The sequence below is a fragment of the Pyxicephalus adspersus genome, chromosome 2 (genome assembly GCF_032062135.1).
Source record: "Pyxicephalus adspersus chromosome 2, UCB_Pads_2.0, whole genome shotgun sequence".
NCBI classification, from domain to species: Eukaryota; Metazoa; Chordata; class Amphibia; order Anura; family Pyxicephalidae; genus Pyxicephalus; species Pyxicephalus adspersus.
This window is the reverse complement of record NC_092859.1, coordinates 24579059-24598335: the sequence shown is the minus strand read 5'-3', so window position 1 is coordinate 24598335 and position 19277 is coordinate 24579059. Positions and strand designations below refer to the sequence as shown.

Below are 19277 nucleotides of genomic sequence, written 5' to 3'. Positions count from 1 at the left end.
TATAATGAAGGATATGGAGGGTGGAAGAGTTTACAATCTATCAGGGTATAATGAAGATATGGAAGGTAGAATAGTTTACAATCTATTAAGGTATAATGAAAGATATGGAAGGTGGAAGAGCTTACAATCTATTAGGGTATAATGAAGGATATAGAACGTTAAAGAGTTTATAATCTATTAAGGTATATTAAAGGATAGTGAAGGTGGAAGAGCTTACAATCTATTAGAGTATAAGGAAGGATGTAGAACATTGAAGAGCTTACAAGCTATTAAGGTATAATAAAGGATATAGAAGGTTGAAGTGTTAACAATCTATTAGGTGTAAGGAATGATACGAAAGAGGTTACAATGTATTAGGAAAAGTGTAATAGTTTTCTATATGAGAAAGTGAATGTGTGTTATACTGGAGATCAACCATCACAGTGTACAAGGAAAGACTTTGAAAAGATCTAATATTGGCCACACACTGTGATGTACTTCAGAACTGAAATGAGAATGACATACATGTCTTTGCACAGATGGCTTTCAGGAAATTATTATTATTATAATTATTGCAAGGGAAGTTTGTTGGCATGCATGCCTTCCTTTCCCCTCCTCTCATTCCAAATTCGATGGCCTTTTTTTATTGTCCTCATTCACCGTCCTATTCATCCCATGAGTCTGTTCTTGTTTAATTTACTGTTGAGTCAGTCTATCATCCAATTCCATCCTGTTCCTTTTCCTGTGTCCCTTGTGTCACCTTCTTTCCCACCCTCTGTGCTTAGCCTTGGTATTGGAGTCAGAGACCCCAGGAACTGTGAGCAATGCGGAGGAGGAAGGGGGTCCTGATGACTGGACTTCACACTGGGATTGTCCCTCCTCTCCAATCTGCAGACATGTACAGTGCTGTTTTTATGGGGGATGGGATCCTGCAACAATCCTTTGAAGATCAATCAAAAGGAATGGGGGCGATGGGGGTGGTTGCAGGGGGGTGGGGGGTTTGGGAGAGGTGAGGGCTAGATCCGAAATGCCAGGTAAAACAAAAACAGGTGCACACATTGTAGACTTGAAGGTAGGACAATTTTATTTCTACCCCACATGAAAATAGTTAGCAGGGGACTATAGCACTTATTTCTAAAAAGATGTGTCGTTGAAGAACTGAGCACTGATATTATTGCTTGGGTTCATCTGATATTATTATTATTTGACCGGTCATCAGATAAAATTGGTATGATGACACTTCCAGGCATTTATTACTTTTCACAGAGATCACAATACTGCACCTGGAAATGCTTTTTTGTCTCCAGAAGGATGGTGCCATCTTTGCTCAGGCAGCATTTAGTGTCACCATCCACTCCTGGGACTGAGATGACACAATCATAGAAATCTTGCTGCCTGTGCAGTTCTTAAGCTGCGTACACACTTGCAATAATTATCGTTGGAAATGAACGACTAACGACCGATCGTCCGATATTCGTTAACAAAAAAAGTGCACAACGACGCCGATGAACAAGGAATGTCGCTGGAAACGAACGACCGTCCCAGCGGATCTGATTGAGCGACGATCGTTCACTGTCTATTGTGTGTGCAGTCGTTCAGTGATCGTGGATGGTTCTGTAGTATACTTTCTCCTCGACATGTCACTTCCTGGATCGTTCAAACGATCGTATCTATTGTGTGTACATTATTAGTGGATTATATTTGAACGTATTCTTGTACTCTTGTTGTATTCTTACAACATGTACAGAATTGTGCACAATACGATTGTTCAAAATATTCGTGCAATATGGTTAGTCCTTCGTTTTCTAACGATAATTATTGCAAGTGCGTACCTAGCTTTAGTCTGTGACTTGTAATAAAGTTACAGTGTTTTAGTCTGATTGTTGGTGGTGAGGAGACCAAGGCTGCGTACACACTTGCAATTCGCTGTACACACGCCAGATTCTCATCCGATATCGTCCCTGAGCTGATTATTGAACGAGAATCTGGCGTGTGTACAGCGCCCGTCGTTCATCGTCCGAACGACCGTCCTGGAGGATCCACAGATGATGGATGAAGAATGATCGTAATGGAAGTAAAGGGGTAGAGCATGCGGCAGGATGCTGCTTTGTCGTTCTCCCCTCTGCATGGAGCAGAACGGTACTGTATGTACAGCACTAATTCATGCATCGTGCAGTCGTTTAGTCGTTTGAAAGGATCGTAAAAGATCCTTTCCAACGACAAATATTGCACGTAAGGTACACACATGCAAAAATTGACGTTGGAAATGAACAATCCGCGACAGATCCTTCAAAAATTGGTAACAAAAAAAGTGCACAACGACTAATCAACAACGCCAACAAACGAGGAATCTCGCTGGAAACGAACGACTGTTCCAGCGGCTCTAATTGGGCGACAGTCATTCGTAATATATTGTGTGTACGGTTGTTCAGTGATCGTGGATTGTTCTGTGATACACTTTCCCCTGTACCTGTCACTTCCTGCATCGTGTCATTATTATTATTATTTTTATTAATAAACAGGAGTTACATAGCGCCAACATATTACACAGCGCTGTACAATAAATAGGGGTTGCAAATGACAGAAGAATACAGACAGTGATACAGGAGGAGAGGACCCTGCCCCGAAGAGCTTACAATCTAGTAGACATGATATGATTGTTGTGATTGTGACATGTAAGAGATTCCGGGGTCCAATTTAAAAAGAAATGGATCAATAACTTTGAGGATTATTTTGATTGGCTTAACTAGTATTTTGTATAGTTAATAGTTAATAGTTATAGTTTTGTATAGTTAATCCCAGGGAGCTGTCCAAACTTTCCCTGTGCCCAGGTATTAGCCAGAACCATTTCAGATGACTAAAGGTGCGTACACACTTCCAATTTTTATCGTTCAAAACGAACGACGAACGATCGATTGGGCAAAAATCGTTCGTTAAAAAAGTAACCAACGACGCCGACGAACGAGGAAAGTCGTTGGAAACGAACGACCGGACGGCGGATCGGATTGGACGACGATCGTTGAACATCGTTCGTGTGTACGATCGTTCGTTGATCGTCCATGTTCTGAGCATGCGTAATGAACGAACGTCCGTTCACTTTCCTGTCGTGCACATAGTTCCTCTATCGCTCAAACGATCGTATCTATTGTGTGTACAATATCTACGAACGATCGTGTCGTTATCTCTATGTGCAGGATCGGTGCTATACGATCGTTCGTAGATATCGTGCAGGATTGTTCGTCGTTCGTTTTCCAACGATAATAATTGGAAGTGTGTACGTAGTAGCTTAAGATCATAGAAGTTGAGTATCATTATTCAGGGCACTGGCAATCTAGGAATATGCATGCTGATTTTTTCAATTAGTGAACTGCTGCATACACATGTGCTCTTTTCTGAAATGAAAGATTCCCTTTAATTTGTCAGCATGTGTTGACACTACAAGAGGGGTCTGGAAATGTGTAAGGTATGGGCAGTGCTGATATAATCCTTATCTGACCTCTCAGTTTGTGGCCATGTCAAACAAGAAGGCCATTACCAAAGACAAAGGAATGTCCATTAAACACCCCTTTTAGAGCCTGCAGTGATGTCCAAAACTTTGCTCTACAAAGGGCTACTAAGGCTTGGTACAAACAGTTCAATTCTGACTCTGATCTGATTGAAATCTAAAGTGAACCAGCTGTCAAATAAACAGGTTTCAATATGTTTTGGGCAGATCTACGTGTATATGGTTTTATCAGGGATATGCTGGTTTCTGGTATGTGTACAGTATTTCCCTAATAATTAAACTTGATTGACTTTTCAATCTTTGTATCAATACATTCATAATTATCAATTGAAACCACACAAATTGGATCATGTATATAAATGATCAAGTACATCTCATAGGAACTCTGATTTCCATACAGATGAAACTAGAAACACAGAATCCTGTACACATGTGTGCATTGTTTTGGGATATTTATTGATTATCCATTGAAATGGGGATTGATTGCAAAATTAGTACAAAAGAAATAAAACATTAATTGAAACCAGCAATAAGAAAACTGTTGGAGGTTCTAATTTTTTTAATTAGGCTTCAGACGAATAATAGAACATCCCAAATTGTTCATTTTATTTGATTGAGATTAAATTGTTGACAGTGACAATTTGAACAATTGGTCTATATCAGCTGTAGGTATTCTGACTGATCTATTAGTAATTGATTCGTCTATATCCTGTGTTAGTATAATTGGATAATCTATAAGTTCAGCCCCCTATGACCCATTGTGCTGGGTGATCATCTTTGTGTATGGAGCTGCCAATGCTGATACAGAGCTGGCTCTGCTTTCAGTATTTTGAGTTACCTGTAAAACAAAAAAACAGTGTGTAGAGCAGGAATTAAAGTTTTGTTAAAAAAAGAATGAAAATCAGACTATATGGCAGCCTGGTGATTAGCATCTTAAGAAATCAGCTGTGGCAGCTTCTCAGCACAGGATTCCTATAATCCTATTCATGGCTACAGTAAGAAGTTATTTTCTTTCTGCTAAGTATTTGTGTGTAGTCCTCGTGTCACTTGTCTAGGTAATAAAATGTTAATGAGAGCTCAGGGGGAGGAGGGAGTATGTCCGCTAGGGGGCGGCAGAGAGCGGCTCCCTCCTCCTCCTCCTCGGCACTGGCACACTTGCGCTCACATTGCTCTCTCTCCTCTTCTCTGCAGGGACGTATAACTCGCTGGGGATCCGCGGAGCGCCGCTGTCCGGGGGGCAGCATGAGGGGGAGCTTACTGCTGCTCATTACCCTCCTGCCCCTGGTGGGGACCAACTCCTGGTGGTGAGTACTGATGGGGGCACGTTATGGGGAGATATAATTTATAAATAATGCACGGGGCAAATCCCAATACACTGATATCTGAATATTGTATGGGGCAATTCCTGGGGTGACAGAGGGCATTGCTGGGGACTGTTCCTGGGCTGGCAGAGGGAATTGCGCTGGGGGCCGTTCCTGGGCTAGGGGAGGGCATTACGTTGGGGACCATTCCTGGGCTGGCGGAGGGCATTGTGTGGGGCAATTCCTGAGCTGGCGGAGGGCATTGCTGGGGACTGTTCCTGGGCTGGCAGAGGGAATTGCGCTGGGGGCCGTTCCTGGGCTGGGGGAGGGCATTACGTTGGGGACCGTTCCTGGGCTGGCGGAGGGCATTGCGTTGGGGACCGTTCCTGGGCTGGCGGAGGGCATTGTGCTGGTGACCGTTCCTGGGCTGGCGGAGGGCATTGCGCTGGTGACCGTTCCCGGGCTGGCGGAGGACATTGCGCTGGGGACCGTTCCTGGGCTGGCGGAGGACATTGCGCTGGGGACCGTTCCTGGGCTGGCGGAGGGCATTGCGTTGGGGACCGTTACTGGGCTGGCGGAGGGCATTGTGCTGGTGACCGTTCCTGGGCTGGCGGAGGGCATTGTGCTGGTGACCGTTCCTGGGCTGGCGGAGGGCATTGTGCTGGTGACCGTTCCCGGGCTGGCGGAGGGAATTGCGCTGGTGACCGTTCCCGGGCTGGCAGAGGGCATTGCGCTGGGGACCGTTCCTGGGCTGGCGGAGGGCATTGCGCTGGCGGAGGGCATTGCGGTGGCCGGGACCGTTCCTGGGCTGGGGGAGGGCATTGCGTATATATATATATATATATATATATATATATAAAACTTTTGTGGAAAGAAATCCCTGTGCACAGCGATTATCCCGTAGTATAGTGATTTACAATATTCCACAATCCTGTAATAATATATAAATATTGCATGGGGCAGTTTTAGTACTACGTAGTAAGGCAACAGGTAGCATGTAGAAGTCATTGTATATAAAAATTCCCCCCTTTCTTGTTTTTAGTATTACAAATGTTTTAAAACTGTTCATTTTTATGGTTTGTGTCCCCACTGGGGAACGTCACCCTCCCTATTTTCCATCATTGGTCTGTTTCAATGACAACTGTCTCATAGTGAAATATGTTGTAAAAAAAAAAAAAAAACTTTGATATTTAACTAATTACAAGATAATCCCCAATCAGTTAAGGGGATTTTCCAAATTTACTCTGGATCTATGCATTTCTATGCTTAGCCTCTAATTATAAGATAAATGTGCCACGTCCTTCAGGATACAGCTTCCTATGGCTTTCCCTAACCAGCCCAGTGTTCACTGTTTGCCTTGCATGTTAGTGGTTGGGCAGCTAAACTCCAAATCATTTAGCTTTGATCCTGAGAGTTTAGAGTAGGAAACGCTGCACTGATCATGATACTATCTCTTACACCGCCATTATTCAGTATTGGCTTTAAAACAATGCATAAAGGCAAAGGGTTTCAGGGCTGCAGATGGCAAAATACATAATTGTATATAGAGTCAGAAATATGTCACTGCCAAATTGATTTCGTCTCACTTCTGTGTTAGCACAGTCACACGGTAGGGGAACTTTAAACAAATCAATATGTACCTGGCCTTTCTCAACCCATTTTATCTTTGAGGAACTCTTAAAATATTATCACTGCTAAGATCAACTTATTTGGTGGAAGCCTCTTAAATGTGGTCACTATCAAGAGTGCCCCCATTACAGTGGTGGAGAGAAAATCTTTTATCGGCATCTTAATCATTAGTCATGAAGCTGGCTCTACCATGTGGCCCCAAAACTATGCAGAACTCATCAAATGGAAGGTCAGTCAGCTGCAGAAACCCCTGGAGGCAGGGCTGTCAGTAGATATTTTTGGGCTCCATACTAGATAAAATTCCTGGGCCCCCTTGGCTATGTATAAAAGTTCCAGCATTGCAAAAGTCAATCTTCTTTGATCAGGGCCAGGTACCCTCTTGCCCCACATTATTTCAGCCCTGTCTGAAGGAACCTTGGTTAGGAATCCCTAAGGTAGAGGAAAAAAGAATTCATAGATCTATGAACTAGTTTATGCAATTTTCACCAAACCTTTTCCCTCTCTTCCTTGTCTAGGTCGTTGGCCTTGAATCCAGTGCAGAGGCCTGAATTGTACATCATTGGCGCACAGCCGCTGTGCAGTCAGCTGACCGGCCTGTCCCCTGGCCAGAGGAAGTTGTGCCAGCTTTATCAGGACCACATGGTGTACATCGGGGAAGGGGCCAAGACCGGAATCAAGGAATGCCAGCACCAATTCAAACAACGGCGCTGGAACTGCAGCACGGTAGACAATACTTCAGTGTTTGGCCGGGTCATGCAAATAGGTAAGCACGTGTAAATGCTCTTCTTCACTTTGTAATTTTGCTCTTATATTTAAATTGTATTTACCCACAAAAACAAACGTCAAATACTGCAGCTTACCAGTCCTTAGATGCTGCATTATTTTTGTAGGCATTTTTACATACCCTGGCGATCTTGCCAGTAACACATTTATAGTTCACCAAGTGAATTTTGTCACTATCCATGAAGGAGTAGCTTTGTCACCCTAGGACAGAAAAACAGAACCCCTCTTCTACAGATAGAAGGTGTTCTATAGTCCTCAGGGATGGCTGGGAGAGATGTAACTGGTAAGAATGCCTGGCAGGCATGGGAGGATATCATCTCACGAGATTTCTGGAAGGATCAACAGGTCATGTTTTGCATTCATTGAGCAGATACACCAAAACACATTGAATGGTATAATAGTCCAAAAGGGAGCTAGTAAGGAGAAGTTCATGGTTAGGGCTTAAGTACCCTTTAACTGATCTATAGAGATTTACAGAAATTATTACAAAGCCACAGCCAACAGTGATGGAGGTTGGGGTCTGTTGGTTTAGTGATAGGATCTGCACTTTCATTGCACCCTTTAGATGTGTCAGAAGAAGTATTTGTACAGGAGATGGTGACTTTTCTGTTCCTAACTCTCCCAGGCCACTGTGTAGGAGATGCACACACCCGCACTGCAAACCTCCCAAGAGACCTCCTGCACTTTCCTTGAACTTTAGAGGTTGTGTGATGACCAGAGTTTGCAGATATCAGCCAGGCTGCAGCTGGGGGGTCTGAACCAGAGGATGACCATGTCCGATAACTTGGATGGGACATCTGATGACCTGCAAAATGGGAATTTGGCGTCTGATGCCTTCACAATGATCTAAGAGATCCTTTGATACATTACAATGAAGCAATTTTTCACTTTACGAACTTGACAGAATTCAAATTCTATTTGCTAGGTTTGCGGGTATTTAATAATTCAATGATTTAAATCTCATTTTGCTACTTGACATCCAAATAGCAGTCAGTGGAAAAATGCAGAAATTTTGTTAAGTCCTAAAAAAAAATAAAATCAGTTCTGATTTTGCTCACTCGCTGTACTGTATCTATGGAGAAAGTAGCCTTGGCACCCCAGGGTGCAGTGTTGATTGGACTTAGAAACATGTCACCCTTCTCTTTCTATTACATAAAAGGTAAGGGGTTGGGGGTAAGGAGTGGGCTAATAAAATGTTTGTGATCTTGGTATGGTACACTGATAAATACCAGCATGGTGGCTCAGAGGTAAGTGCTCTGGCCTTTTGCAGCGCTAAGTCCCAGATTTGAATCTCGGCCAGGACACTATCTGCATGGAGTTTGCAGGTTCTCCCTGTGTTTGTGTGGATTTCCTCTGTGTGCTCTGGTTTCCTCCCACATCCCAAAAAAAAACATGCAGTTAGGTTAAATATCTACCCCCCAAAATTGCCCTTAGACTGTATTAAAGATATATGACTGAGCTAAGGTCATTAGATTGTGAGCCCCTTTGAGGGACAGCTTGTGACATGACTATAGACTTTGTGCAGCGCTGCGTAATATGATTGCACTATATAAAAACTGAAAAATAATATTAATAGGGGCACTTAGTTTCTATCAGCAGGAATAGTTTTGTACATGCAGACTTTGGATAAAAAATGCATAGACGTTGCTGAAATACCTATCTGATTGCCATTAGGATCATTGAGAATTGATTGAGGATGTTTTTTTTTTCTGCCAGTGCAAATGATATTTTTCTTGTTCACTTATTTGTAATCTCAAACAATATTACCAGCTTTATCTATCGTTTGTGGACTAAGAAACACTTCTCTGTGATCGAGTGGGGCAGGTATTTGTAGTTCAGAAGCCCAGAGTGGCAATGCAGCTCCTCAGTTGATGCAATAGGAGAGATATTGTCATTCTGCACAGAACTTGGCACTACACAAATAACAGAAAAATGAAGGGGGGGGAGAGAAAAATAAATGTAGTGACCAGTACACTATAATATATGTTAAGTTTGTGGCAATCTGCAAATTTCAAATACTGTCCCCAGGCACAGGTTCAATCCAGATTTGGTTGATTTCAAAACTGAATCTAGGCAATACATTGACTGACTGCTTCAATTGCATTTATTGAACAATAAAAATAATAGGATGGTGACAGGAAAAATGTAGGACCATTTCACAGCAATCAGATTTTTTTCTTGCTTTTAAATTGTCCATTTTGATCCTATCAATAGAAATTGCTGTGTTCAATTTAAGTTTAATTTTTGAAAATGTAATCCCTCACTAATACTTTTGTGTGTGCATGGCCAGCATATGGTCTTCTTGGATCCGGCAGCCATCTCTCCCCCTCTTCTAGGATCTATTCCCATGATCAGAGGTGTGAAGACATTGTTTGAGCTCCTTTTGAAATGCAACTCTGAAGAGCTGGGAACAGGTTGGGTTTGATCTGCTGCCCCTAAAGAAAGGTGTTAAAACAAGGGACAGCGACCCCTCCTTCTTTGCATTCCTAATTCTCTAACAAGAGGTCTCATTAGCCCCTTAATCACTTTCCCATACCCAGACAGGAAAAAAATAAATAAAAATAAAACCTAATCATTCAAATTATAGTTAGGGGTTTATTTATAAAGCAGTAAATGACATTCACTTCTTTAAAAATAGACCCTTTATTGCATATTCAGTTTATATACGAGCCTAAATAAAGCATTATTGTGTTATAAAGGATATTGAGCTGTTGTTTCAGATGTAAATGGCAACAAGGCCCTGTTTAAATAGGGATTGTATGATCATCTTGTGTTTGCTTGGTCTTTCTTTAGAATCAATGATTTCCATATATCTGTAGTGGGGACTAACATAGTATGCACATGTGAAGGAACATTAGATTGTAAGTTGCATGGTTTAGTGTTCTCTGTACAGCACTGCGGAATATGGCAGAGCTATATACAGTAGATGTATATTGGTTACTGTGAAGGGGACATTGGCATGTAAAGTATGTAGTATTAAATTGTGGCAAGAAATTAGAATGTAAGTTCCTCTGGTGCAGAAATCGATATGACCAGTTCAGTGTACAGCAATGAAAGTTGCTTTTGGCAGAGGGGAAAGCCATCCTATTGAAATATCACTGAGCTGGTCAGATTGATCTGTAAACATTCTTGCATTGTACAGGCAGAGGGAACATTAATGACATCTTGCACCCATTTTGTTCCCTGAGGAGGATCCCTTATCTCTTTGCCTTGTAAATTCCTGCATATAATCTCTCCATGTTCAGAATCTGTCTTGCTCCAACAACACGCCCTGCAATGGTGACCACAAGCGGGCAACAGACAGCCTGAGTTAGCACATTGGTGGATGTGGGCAGACAGGTAGCCTGCAGGACCTGTGATACCTCCAGCTTGTGATAAGCAATTAGCACTTTATCTGTCATCACTGGGTAAGAAATGCAGACACTACGTGCCCAAAGGTGCAAACTGATCTGTATCTATTGTGTTTTACATGATGGCTACTGTATGGACACAATTTCACAGATCAATACATTAATCATATGGCTTGTTACTACAGGTCCCAGCATGTATAGCACTGCTAAGTCAGAGGTGCAAGGCTGACACAAGCTGACTTTGGATCTGTGTAAAACTTATGTGGTAGCCATATAAGTATCAATATAAATGTTTAGTTTGTTATTCAATGCATCTAAACCAATTAGGTAAAAATATGAAACCATTCTAGCAATTCAGAGGGCTGTTGATCATTTTTTAACTTCACCAGGTTGATCATTTGGTATAATTTTGTTGAATACTTCAATTACTTGTAATTTAGTTCGATTAAATGAGTAGCTTATATAAATCATTTGCATTTATGATGAATTTTTAATATTATGGCATTCATGACTCATTGATATTATGTATATATGTTGTTTTTTTTTTAGTAAATCGGAAAGCATTTTTGCTGATGTTGCTGATCTCTTGCTTTTTTAGATTGATCATTGTGTGCGTACAGCCTAGGAAAACAGCTTTTAGTAATAATGGCCACGGACTAGAATAAATGGACTATAGCATGGGGTGTATGAATACATTTGGATCCTTGTGCAATCATTAGTAATTATGCTCTACCAGTACTTGTTACTGGACGTTGGTCAATATTTGTTCATGTGTAGTGATCATCTTTACTCTAACAATCTATTGCTTGTGACATCTGTAGTACTACAGATAAATTGATCTTAAAATGTTTTGTTTAGCTCAGCCAGGTAACCTCCATAGAAAGGGGAACAATAGAGGTGAGATAAGGTGGCTGCGGAGCTGTCTTCCCTAAAAATGTATAAACGTGTATGTTCAGCCCAAATATGCCCAAGCCCTAGGTGCCATGTCACACGGGTGATTCCATCGCTAGTAAGACATATCCAGCATAGGAGTCATACAGGATAGCCTTTTCCAAGATTGTGTGAAATCCCTCCCTCTGTGGCCCCAATTTCCTAAAATATCACTAGTGACCGGCAGGAATGTCATTGGAGATGGTGCACATGGTTGAAGGTCCCTGTAGGGGTTTAGTGATCCTGATGCTAGCTATCAATCACCAGTTTTAGGATTTTGAATATGGCCCTGATTAGCAAAATTGTTGTATCAATGCAATTTTTTTTATACTTAAGACTTGGCCTGTTAAACTCATCTTGCATTTTCTTTCCATTCTTTCAGGAAGCAGAGAGGCTGCCTTCACCTATGCCATCAGTGCAGCAGGAGTGGTAAATGCCATCAGCCGCGCCTGCCGAGAGGGGGAGCTGGCCACTTGTGGTTGCAGTCGAACTGCTCGTCCCAAAGATTTGCCCCGAGACTGGCTGTGGGGTGGCTGTGGGGACAATGTGGAGTACGGCTACCGGTTTGCAAAGGAGTTTGTTGATGCTCGAGAGAGGGAGAAGAATTACCCAAAAGGATCTGAAGAGCAAGCTCGGGCCTTAATGAACCTGCAAAACAATGAGGCAGGCCGCAGGGTAAGTGCAGACTATACCTTGTTGACTGTAACCTTACAAATCGCTCTGGTGTAGCAGTAAAACTTAACAGGGATTCTAACCTTTCCCCACTTAAACTAGAAAAAAAGTTTATAGCTTGACACCAGTTTATACCAATTAGTGGTTTTGTCTAACTGTGCACTGAATTCTACATGTATTTTTAATGTCGCACTTTGACTACCACAGGTACAGTTTACTTTCTACTCCCATGACAGTTGTCACCAGCACAACAGAGTAAAACTTCACAGTGGAGAAGCAGACAGCTTTTTAAACAGGACAGGGATTCTCGCCTTTCCCTACTCAAAACTCTTTATTATCCAAAACAAGAAGTTTTTGGCTATGCATAAAGTCCAATGTTTCAGTCATGTCTATGCATCCTCATCCCTCCTGCCTCTTTATTAATGAAACACGAGGCTGTGTAGCCTAGTTTAGATGGAGACCGAAATGAGTGCAGTGCTGAGGTTTTAGAGACATACATCACATTTAAGCAATCCAGAAGTAGATCAGGAGCTGAACCTATGCCTACGTGTAAATGAGCAGATTTGCAGTATGCAGAAGAAAACCAACATGATGGATGGCTAACTTTTGAGGAAAAGTTGTTTTAATATTCGTAAAGTTAGGGTTGTACCTAGAGTTTGGCACTTGCGTTCCGGGCCAGTAAAGGATCAAAAACGGGGCATGTTTGCTACATTCGATGATTTGTTAGTATAACATTGGACAGGAGAGGCCTCTGATGGGTGAGAAGATGGAATGCTGGTATCTGCTGCAACACTTGCCTGACGGGGAAGGATCAGGACCACACACAGGACAATTTTCTATCAGAATAATCCTCCCTGTCAATAACTCCTTATTCCAGGCAAATAAATGAAATGGGAAGCATTACTTGTATTTATTGCTTTGTCAATGGCCACCTTTTGGGCGATCATTTTTTTTTTCCTAAGTCAAATTGAAGCTTCACCTGTTAGGAAATCCCTTTAGAGCAAAAGTGCTTTGTTAGCAAAGTAAATGCAGCTGCTGAAATAGCAACAGACTGTTCAGCTGACATAATACACAGGCATGAACTGCCTGTTATATAAAGCAGTGATAGCCTGAAACCTCCTATATGCCCAAAATACGAATTGACATTTTCACACTAAAAGCAAAACGCAATGAATGTGCTGTTTTTCTACTACACAGATAAGCAAAAACTGACCCTAATTACTGAACTCGTACAGAACCTGGTGTTTGTGTGGTCAGATATAATTAGTAGGGTATGTTGCTGCTTTATAAAAGTAAGCAGTTTGGGGGATTTGTGATTTTACAATGGACCCTAGCTTAGTCTTTTCAGTTCCTAGGCTGTTGGAATCTGAGTAGAAAGTGATTCTGTCACTGTTTTAAAGGAATATGCAAAAAACCTGCAAAATAACTTTCTTTACTCTCCAAACCCTCTACTCTTTAAGATCTCTATTCCTTCGCTGGGTCTCTTGCTTTGCATTGTGGTTCTACCTGCCCCTATGTCAGTACTTAAAACAGAAGAGATGTAAGGGCCATCAGATAGAACAGCAGAAGCCTAGAAGCTCGTGGAAGTGTGCCGAATGAGAAAATGTGGTATGCTCATCGGTATGCTGCTGCCGCCTCTTCATTGTACAGTCACAGTTTATACTTGCTGCTATGCCTGTGTGCAGTAAAGAGATGTCTGGAACCTGGCTGTGCTGTCTGGCAGACCGTGTGGACCACAAGACTGCCTGTGTTTTTCAGTAATGTAGCTTTAGATGTCCAGAAACACATGAGGGTAGTTGCACATGCATGGTGATGGGCAACTGGAAAGTTCAACTTGCCTAAAAGATATTTACTAGGGGGGACAAATAACCCTCCTCTTTGCCTTCTCTTATCCCATAAAGAAATGATCCGGTTGGGTTGGAATGATTGTCCCCTCTGACATCAGCCTGGCAATTTATTTGGAGATTAGTGACTGTAACTGTAAACTGCAATCTTATGTCTGTGGTTTACTTTAGTCTACTGCCTACAGACAGTCATCAGATGCAGGAGATCTTGTTCAAACACTCTGTATCTTTATAGATTAATTTCAGATCAAAGCAACTCTTGAAAGAAAAGAAAAACTGTTCAGTGTTTTTGTTTCATGTTTTAGGAAGAAGAGTGCAAAATTAAATTTGTTCCAGGTAATGTCCTTCTAAGCTTGTCTTTGTCACTTTACTAAGCTGCACCAAATGTTCAGAGGAAAGAGTGACAAGGTCAGGAATGTCACATATCCTCCGCTGGCCATAAAGCGGGACACCACTAACAAATACAATCTCACCTAGGGGTCCAAAGCCCCCTACATTCTCGCTGTAATAAAGGGGCCATAAACAGTCTATCACACCTCCAGCATAGCACAAATGTTCCTGTCCTGGCCATGGAGGGCTGTTTACTCTGCCCCCTCCTCTAGCATTTATGGTTCTACATTTCTTTGTTTATGTCTTATACTGTTGTTTTGGCACTTCCTCTCCTTTCAGCTGCTCCCCCCCCCCCAAAAAAAAAGAACCCCCCTCCCTCACATTCCTGTTTGTCTTACCTGGGACACTTACATTAGTTGCGACGTGTTTGACTTCCAGGGACATCTAGGCTACAATAGACTTATTCCATGCCAGTAGCTAGTCAAGTCTTGGGTCCGGGACACTCATTGCCTAAGTAAATATTTTTACAATCTTCATATTCAAATTTCTCTTCATTTTGCAATGCTGTGTCTATCATAACACACTTTAGCCTTTTCTTTACCAAAACATTGCCAATAATATTTTTTTGATAAAAACCGATAGCAAATCTTTATAATATGGCTAAAGGTATGCACTATATAGGGTATGCCAGGGTTTTTTTCCACTCATTTGCTTAATTTTTCATCCCACGTATTAGGTGAATTTATGGATTGCGTGGTATATATCACACTTTTTTTAAGGTTCATTTTGTATTCAAAGATCAAGTGATGACAATAATCAGTTTTCTGTAACTTTACCCTAGTATTTATCATTATATGTGTGTTTGTGTGTTTTTTTTTTCCTGCTGAATTTGCCCTTGCTGTGGATATTCATTCCTTTATTTTTTGTCCTGATGGTGATTGTCAAATCCAAAACCTTTTGCCAGTTTCCAGAATAAAAAGTACAGACAACAAAAAAATTAGGCTATACCTAAACTTTATGAAAAGCTTGTAGTTGGGTTTTACAGAGTTAAGCTACACCAATGTATTTAAATAAATGATAAATCATTTTAGTTTTTCTAACCTGCTGTTATTTTTTTCCTAGGCTGTGTACAAGATGGCTGATGTGGCCTGCAAGTGTCACGGCGTTTCCGGTTCCTGTAGCCTAAAGACCTGTTGGCTTCAGCTTGCTGACTTCCGCAAGGTGGGCGAGTATCTGAAGGAGAAATATGACAGCGCAGCGGCCATGAGACTCAACAAACGCAGCAAACTGGAACAGATCAATCAGCGTTTTAATGCTCCTACTGCAGAAGATCTTGTCTACCTAGACCCCAGCCCAGACTACTGCCTACGCAATGAGACCACGGGCTCCCTTGGCACACAGGGGCGGCTTTGTAATAAGACATCGGAGGGAATGGATGGGTGTGAACTTATGTGCTGTGGGCGAGGTTACGACCAATTCAAGACGGTTCAAGTTGAGCGCTGTCACTGCAAGTTTCACTGGTGCTGCTTTGTCAAATGCAAGAAATGCACGGAAATTGTAGACCAGTTTGTGTGCAAATAACACAGTGCGCCCATGTAATTTGTGTCTCTGTGCTGCTTCTCCACCATCTTTCCCCCCTCATCAACCACGCACCATTGTGCCCTTACCTCCTTCCCCAGCACAAAACAGAGGCTGATATATATGTAAAGAGTATAAAAGTAAATATATATTTGTAGATATATATTTTTATATGTGTATAAAAGAAAGGAACTACATGAAAGGACTTTATTACGAGGAATGGACATCACATTTTATAATGAAAAGCCCCAACTGTCCATAAATCAGAAGAATTTTAAATCCATATGAAGTGGCTGGTTGGCTCTGGGTGATGTGAGGTTGGCTCTGTTGATATTTCCTATACCAACACTTGTTCTTGTTGGGTAATCCGAAAAAGGAAAGGACCTAAAACTTTACAGATCCGTATCAATGGGGACTTAAGCAGACCGGCCCATCCATCTCAAAGAACTGATTTGGCTAGAAGGACAAAATGATCAGCCTAAAGGATGTATTTGTTAGCCAAAAAAAGAAAAAATTATTCCTTTCTATTGGGGCTCATTTCCAGGCTTTGGAAATCTTCAACCACCCCATCGTTGTAAAACCCAATCCAAACTGTTGCACTATATACTGATGTGGAGTATTTGTACTGCATTTATTTCAACATTTGCAAATATTTTTTTTTCAGCAAGCATTATTTAACAGTATATGTGCCAAGTTAAGTATCTTTGTGTTAAAATTGGCATGAAATCTTAAAGGGTTATTCCTCTTTTAGGCTCCATTTTTTTTCTCTCTGTAATCACTGAAATTTTTATTGGTCAGCCGGGTAATTTTTTGGATAAAAAAATAGTCCAGCCATCATAGCTTACACTTCCTTTCCTTTTTACCCCACCACTTGTTCTGCCAGGATCTTAGAAAAATATGTGCTCCTGGGGAGGGTTCTAATGATGTTTGTTTTTTTGGCGGGTATAGCACAGGTTCACTTTAAGGAGATCCTGTCACCAACTTAAAATTACAATGGTAGGATTGGATTGACAGTTCTGGACTGCTGACATAACATCCAAAAAGCAGGTAAATAACATTCATTAAATAAATACAGTATAACTTTATAAGGAAGAATATTGTTGAATAGTTGGTCTGGTGACAGTTTATATTCATACCTAAATGATAAAGCTACCCTCCCTTGATGCAGCATAAACAAAATAATTGGATACAAACATGACACCTTCCTTACAGCCTTGTGGGAGGAGCAGAGACACAAGTTACCAATGTGGTGTATGGGTAGTGTAAATGCTAAAATATACTGGTGCCCTTCCAAAACCTCTGCCCCATGAAACTCGTTTATATATATGAAAACCCTCCTTTTTTTTTAAAGTCTGTGTAAATATTTAAGAAAATGTAACTTTTTTTATTTTTTTTCTGTCATTCGAAACATATTGACTGGTGCCATCAGCTGTGAGAGGTTGATGTTTTCAGAAGTAACACTTAATGTGTAATGTATGCTGTGTGCCTGCTGGAAAAACTTTACCTCCTGTATGGACAGCAAGTAATGGGAAGGTGTTGATTTGGAACAGACTGCAACAAAGTAATTTTTGCCAGGTTAATATTGGGGTCTCTTTCTAACTTAGGGGTATATTTATAAATCATTCCCCCTGTCAATTCAGCTGCATGTAACCATTCTTCATTTCTCATGTCAATGCATTATAAAGCAGTGACTCATTCTTCCACCATTGTCAAATGCGTGCAGTCACATGTAGTAAGGAGTAAATACTATGAAGTGTGAGGAATAACAGGACCAATTTACAAGGGAATAATTTATAAGGATATCCATTAGTGAAAACTATTCCCATTTATTTCTTGTTCTGAGTTAAGGTAAAATCCTTCCAATGGGGTCACTGGCAAAGATTTAAAAAACAAAAAAAACTTGACAGAAGCCTTCCCAAGTCCATTCAAAAACAAAAAAAAAGTGTTGGCTGGAGTTGGAGCTGTAAAGGTCCTTTTCCATCAGTACTGTATTCATAATTTATTTTTTAATTCAAAACAATGAAACACCTAAATTAAATGCAGAGGTGTAACTCTATAAAAGGGCCTCTCCTGTAAGTAATACATTAAAGTGCCCTATAGGTTTGGAGCAAGACCTTGTAAAGGATGGATGGCAGGCGGTGTCCGATATGTATTGTATTATGCAGGTTTTAATGTATTTTGTAAGGGAGATGTTAGACCCCTCCTCCTGTACTATGATGGTGGGACTATGGTCAAAATGAAATGATGACATGTATAATGCAGAATGAAATGATGATGACATATATAATGCAGTGTATTACTGCATTATATGCAAACAGTTGTTTCTCTCGGTCCCTCTGTATCATTGTTTTATAATCTGTTGAACCCACCAGTAGACTTGTTGCTTTACCCGCTTTACCTTTTCTTGTAAGAGTGACAATACTGTTTTGTCATTGAAATCACACAGTAGCATTGTTCTCTGGAAAGAAAAGTCTTAAATGGACATTTAGGGGTCTATTTATAAAGCAGCGAGTCTGACATTCAGGTAAACCCTACCTGGTAGAGAATCCATACCTGTCATTGAAATACACATGGACCTGGAAGATTCTCCACCAGGGAATGTCTGTGGATTTACTGCTTTATAAATAGACCCTGTAGTTTTAAATGGACTTAAGCTGCATTTGTCGGGTGACGAAAGCTTGCAGTTTGTAGCCCTATCCGTACACAACAAGCTACATATTTTTCCTGTTTGACTTCAGTCATTGGCCAGCCCTGCTGGATGTATTTTTTTGATCACCTTTAAATATATCATAGCAAATGTTATTAGTGGAGTTTTTTTTACATGTGAGAGTGGTGGGAGAAATGTTTAAAATTAACTGTTATCCACCAGGAAAATTGGATATGTGAAGTCACAGAGTCCACTAAAGTGTTTACAAATTCTTACCAATTGGCAAAAACTTTTAAAACAATCCCAGTCATCTCTGTATCTATTAGCACTGTGAAGAAACCAAGTTTTCAATGTTCACAACAGAATTATTCTGGATAATCTGTTCTTTTTTTTTGCATATGACCATGGCTGCTAAGGTAGTTAGGTTATGGAGGAGTTTGTGGTTAAAACCTAGCAATGTCCCTGATAGGAATGCACTCCTTGTCTTGTAATAGGGCTGTGATCTACACTGGTGATGCCATGTACAACTCATGGAAACAGAACAGTCACCAGCACTCTAAATTACAGAATTCTTGCTTTATTAGTCACATGTTGAAAAGCTACATTTTTAGGGCTGTATGATGGTTGGGAGATGATGCTCTCACTGTGTGGCATTGAGGAATAGTTGTGTTGTCCCATAACACTGGCTTTTTAAAATGTTATGATCATACTTATATAATCAAGAATCCT

General features: G+C 41.0%; 1 protein-coding gene across 1 annotated transcript in view; it reads left to right on the top strand.

Annotated features, from left to right (window-relative positions):
- The window catches only part of WNT5B (Wnt family member 5B), a 78016-nt gene extending 59099 nt beyond the window's left edge, over positions 1-18917 (top strand). Inside the window, exons 2-5 of the mRNA XM_072400052.1 lie at positions 4676-4788; positions 6930-7177; positions 11860-12152; positions 15446-18917. Of these exons, the coding sequence (XP_072256153.1) occupies positions 4676-4788; positions 6930-7177; positions 11860-12152; positions 15446-15904 (1113 nt within the window). The 3' untranslated portion in view covers positions 15905-18917. The remainder of the gene's footprint in view (positions 1-4675; positions 4789-6929; positions 7178-11859; positions 12153-15445) is intronic.
- Positions 18918-19277: the final 360 nt, after the last annotated feature.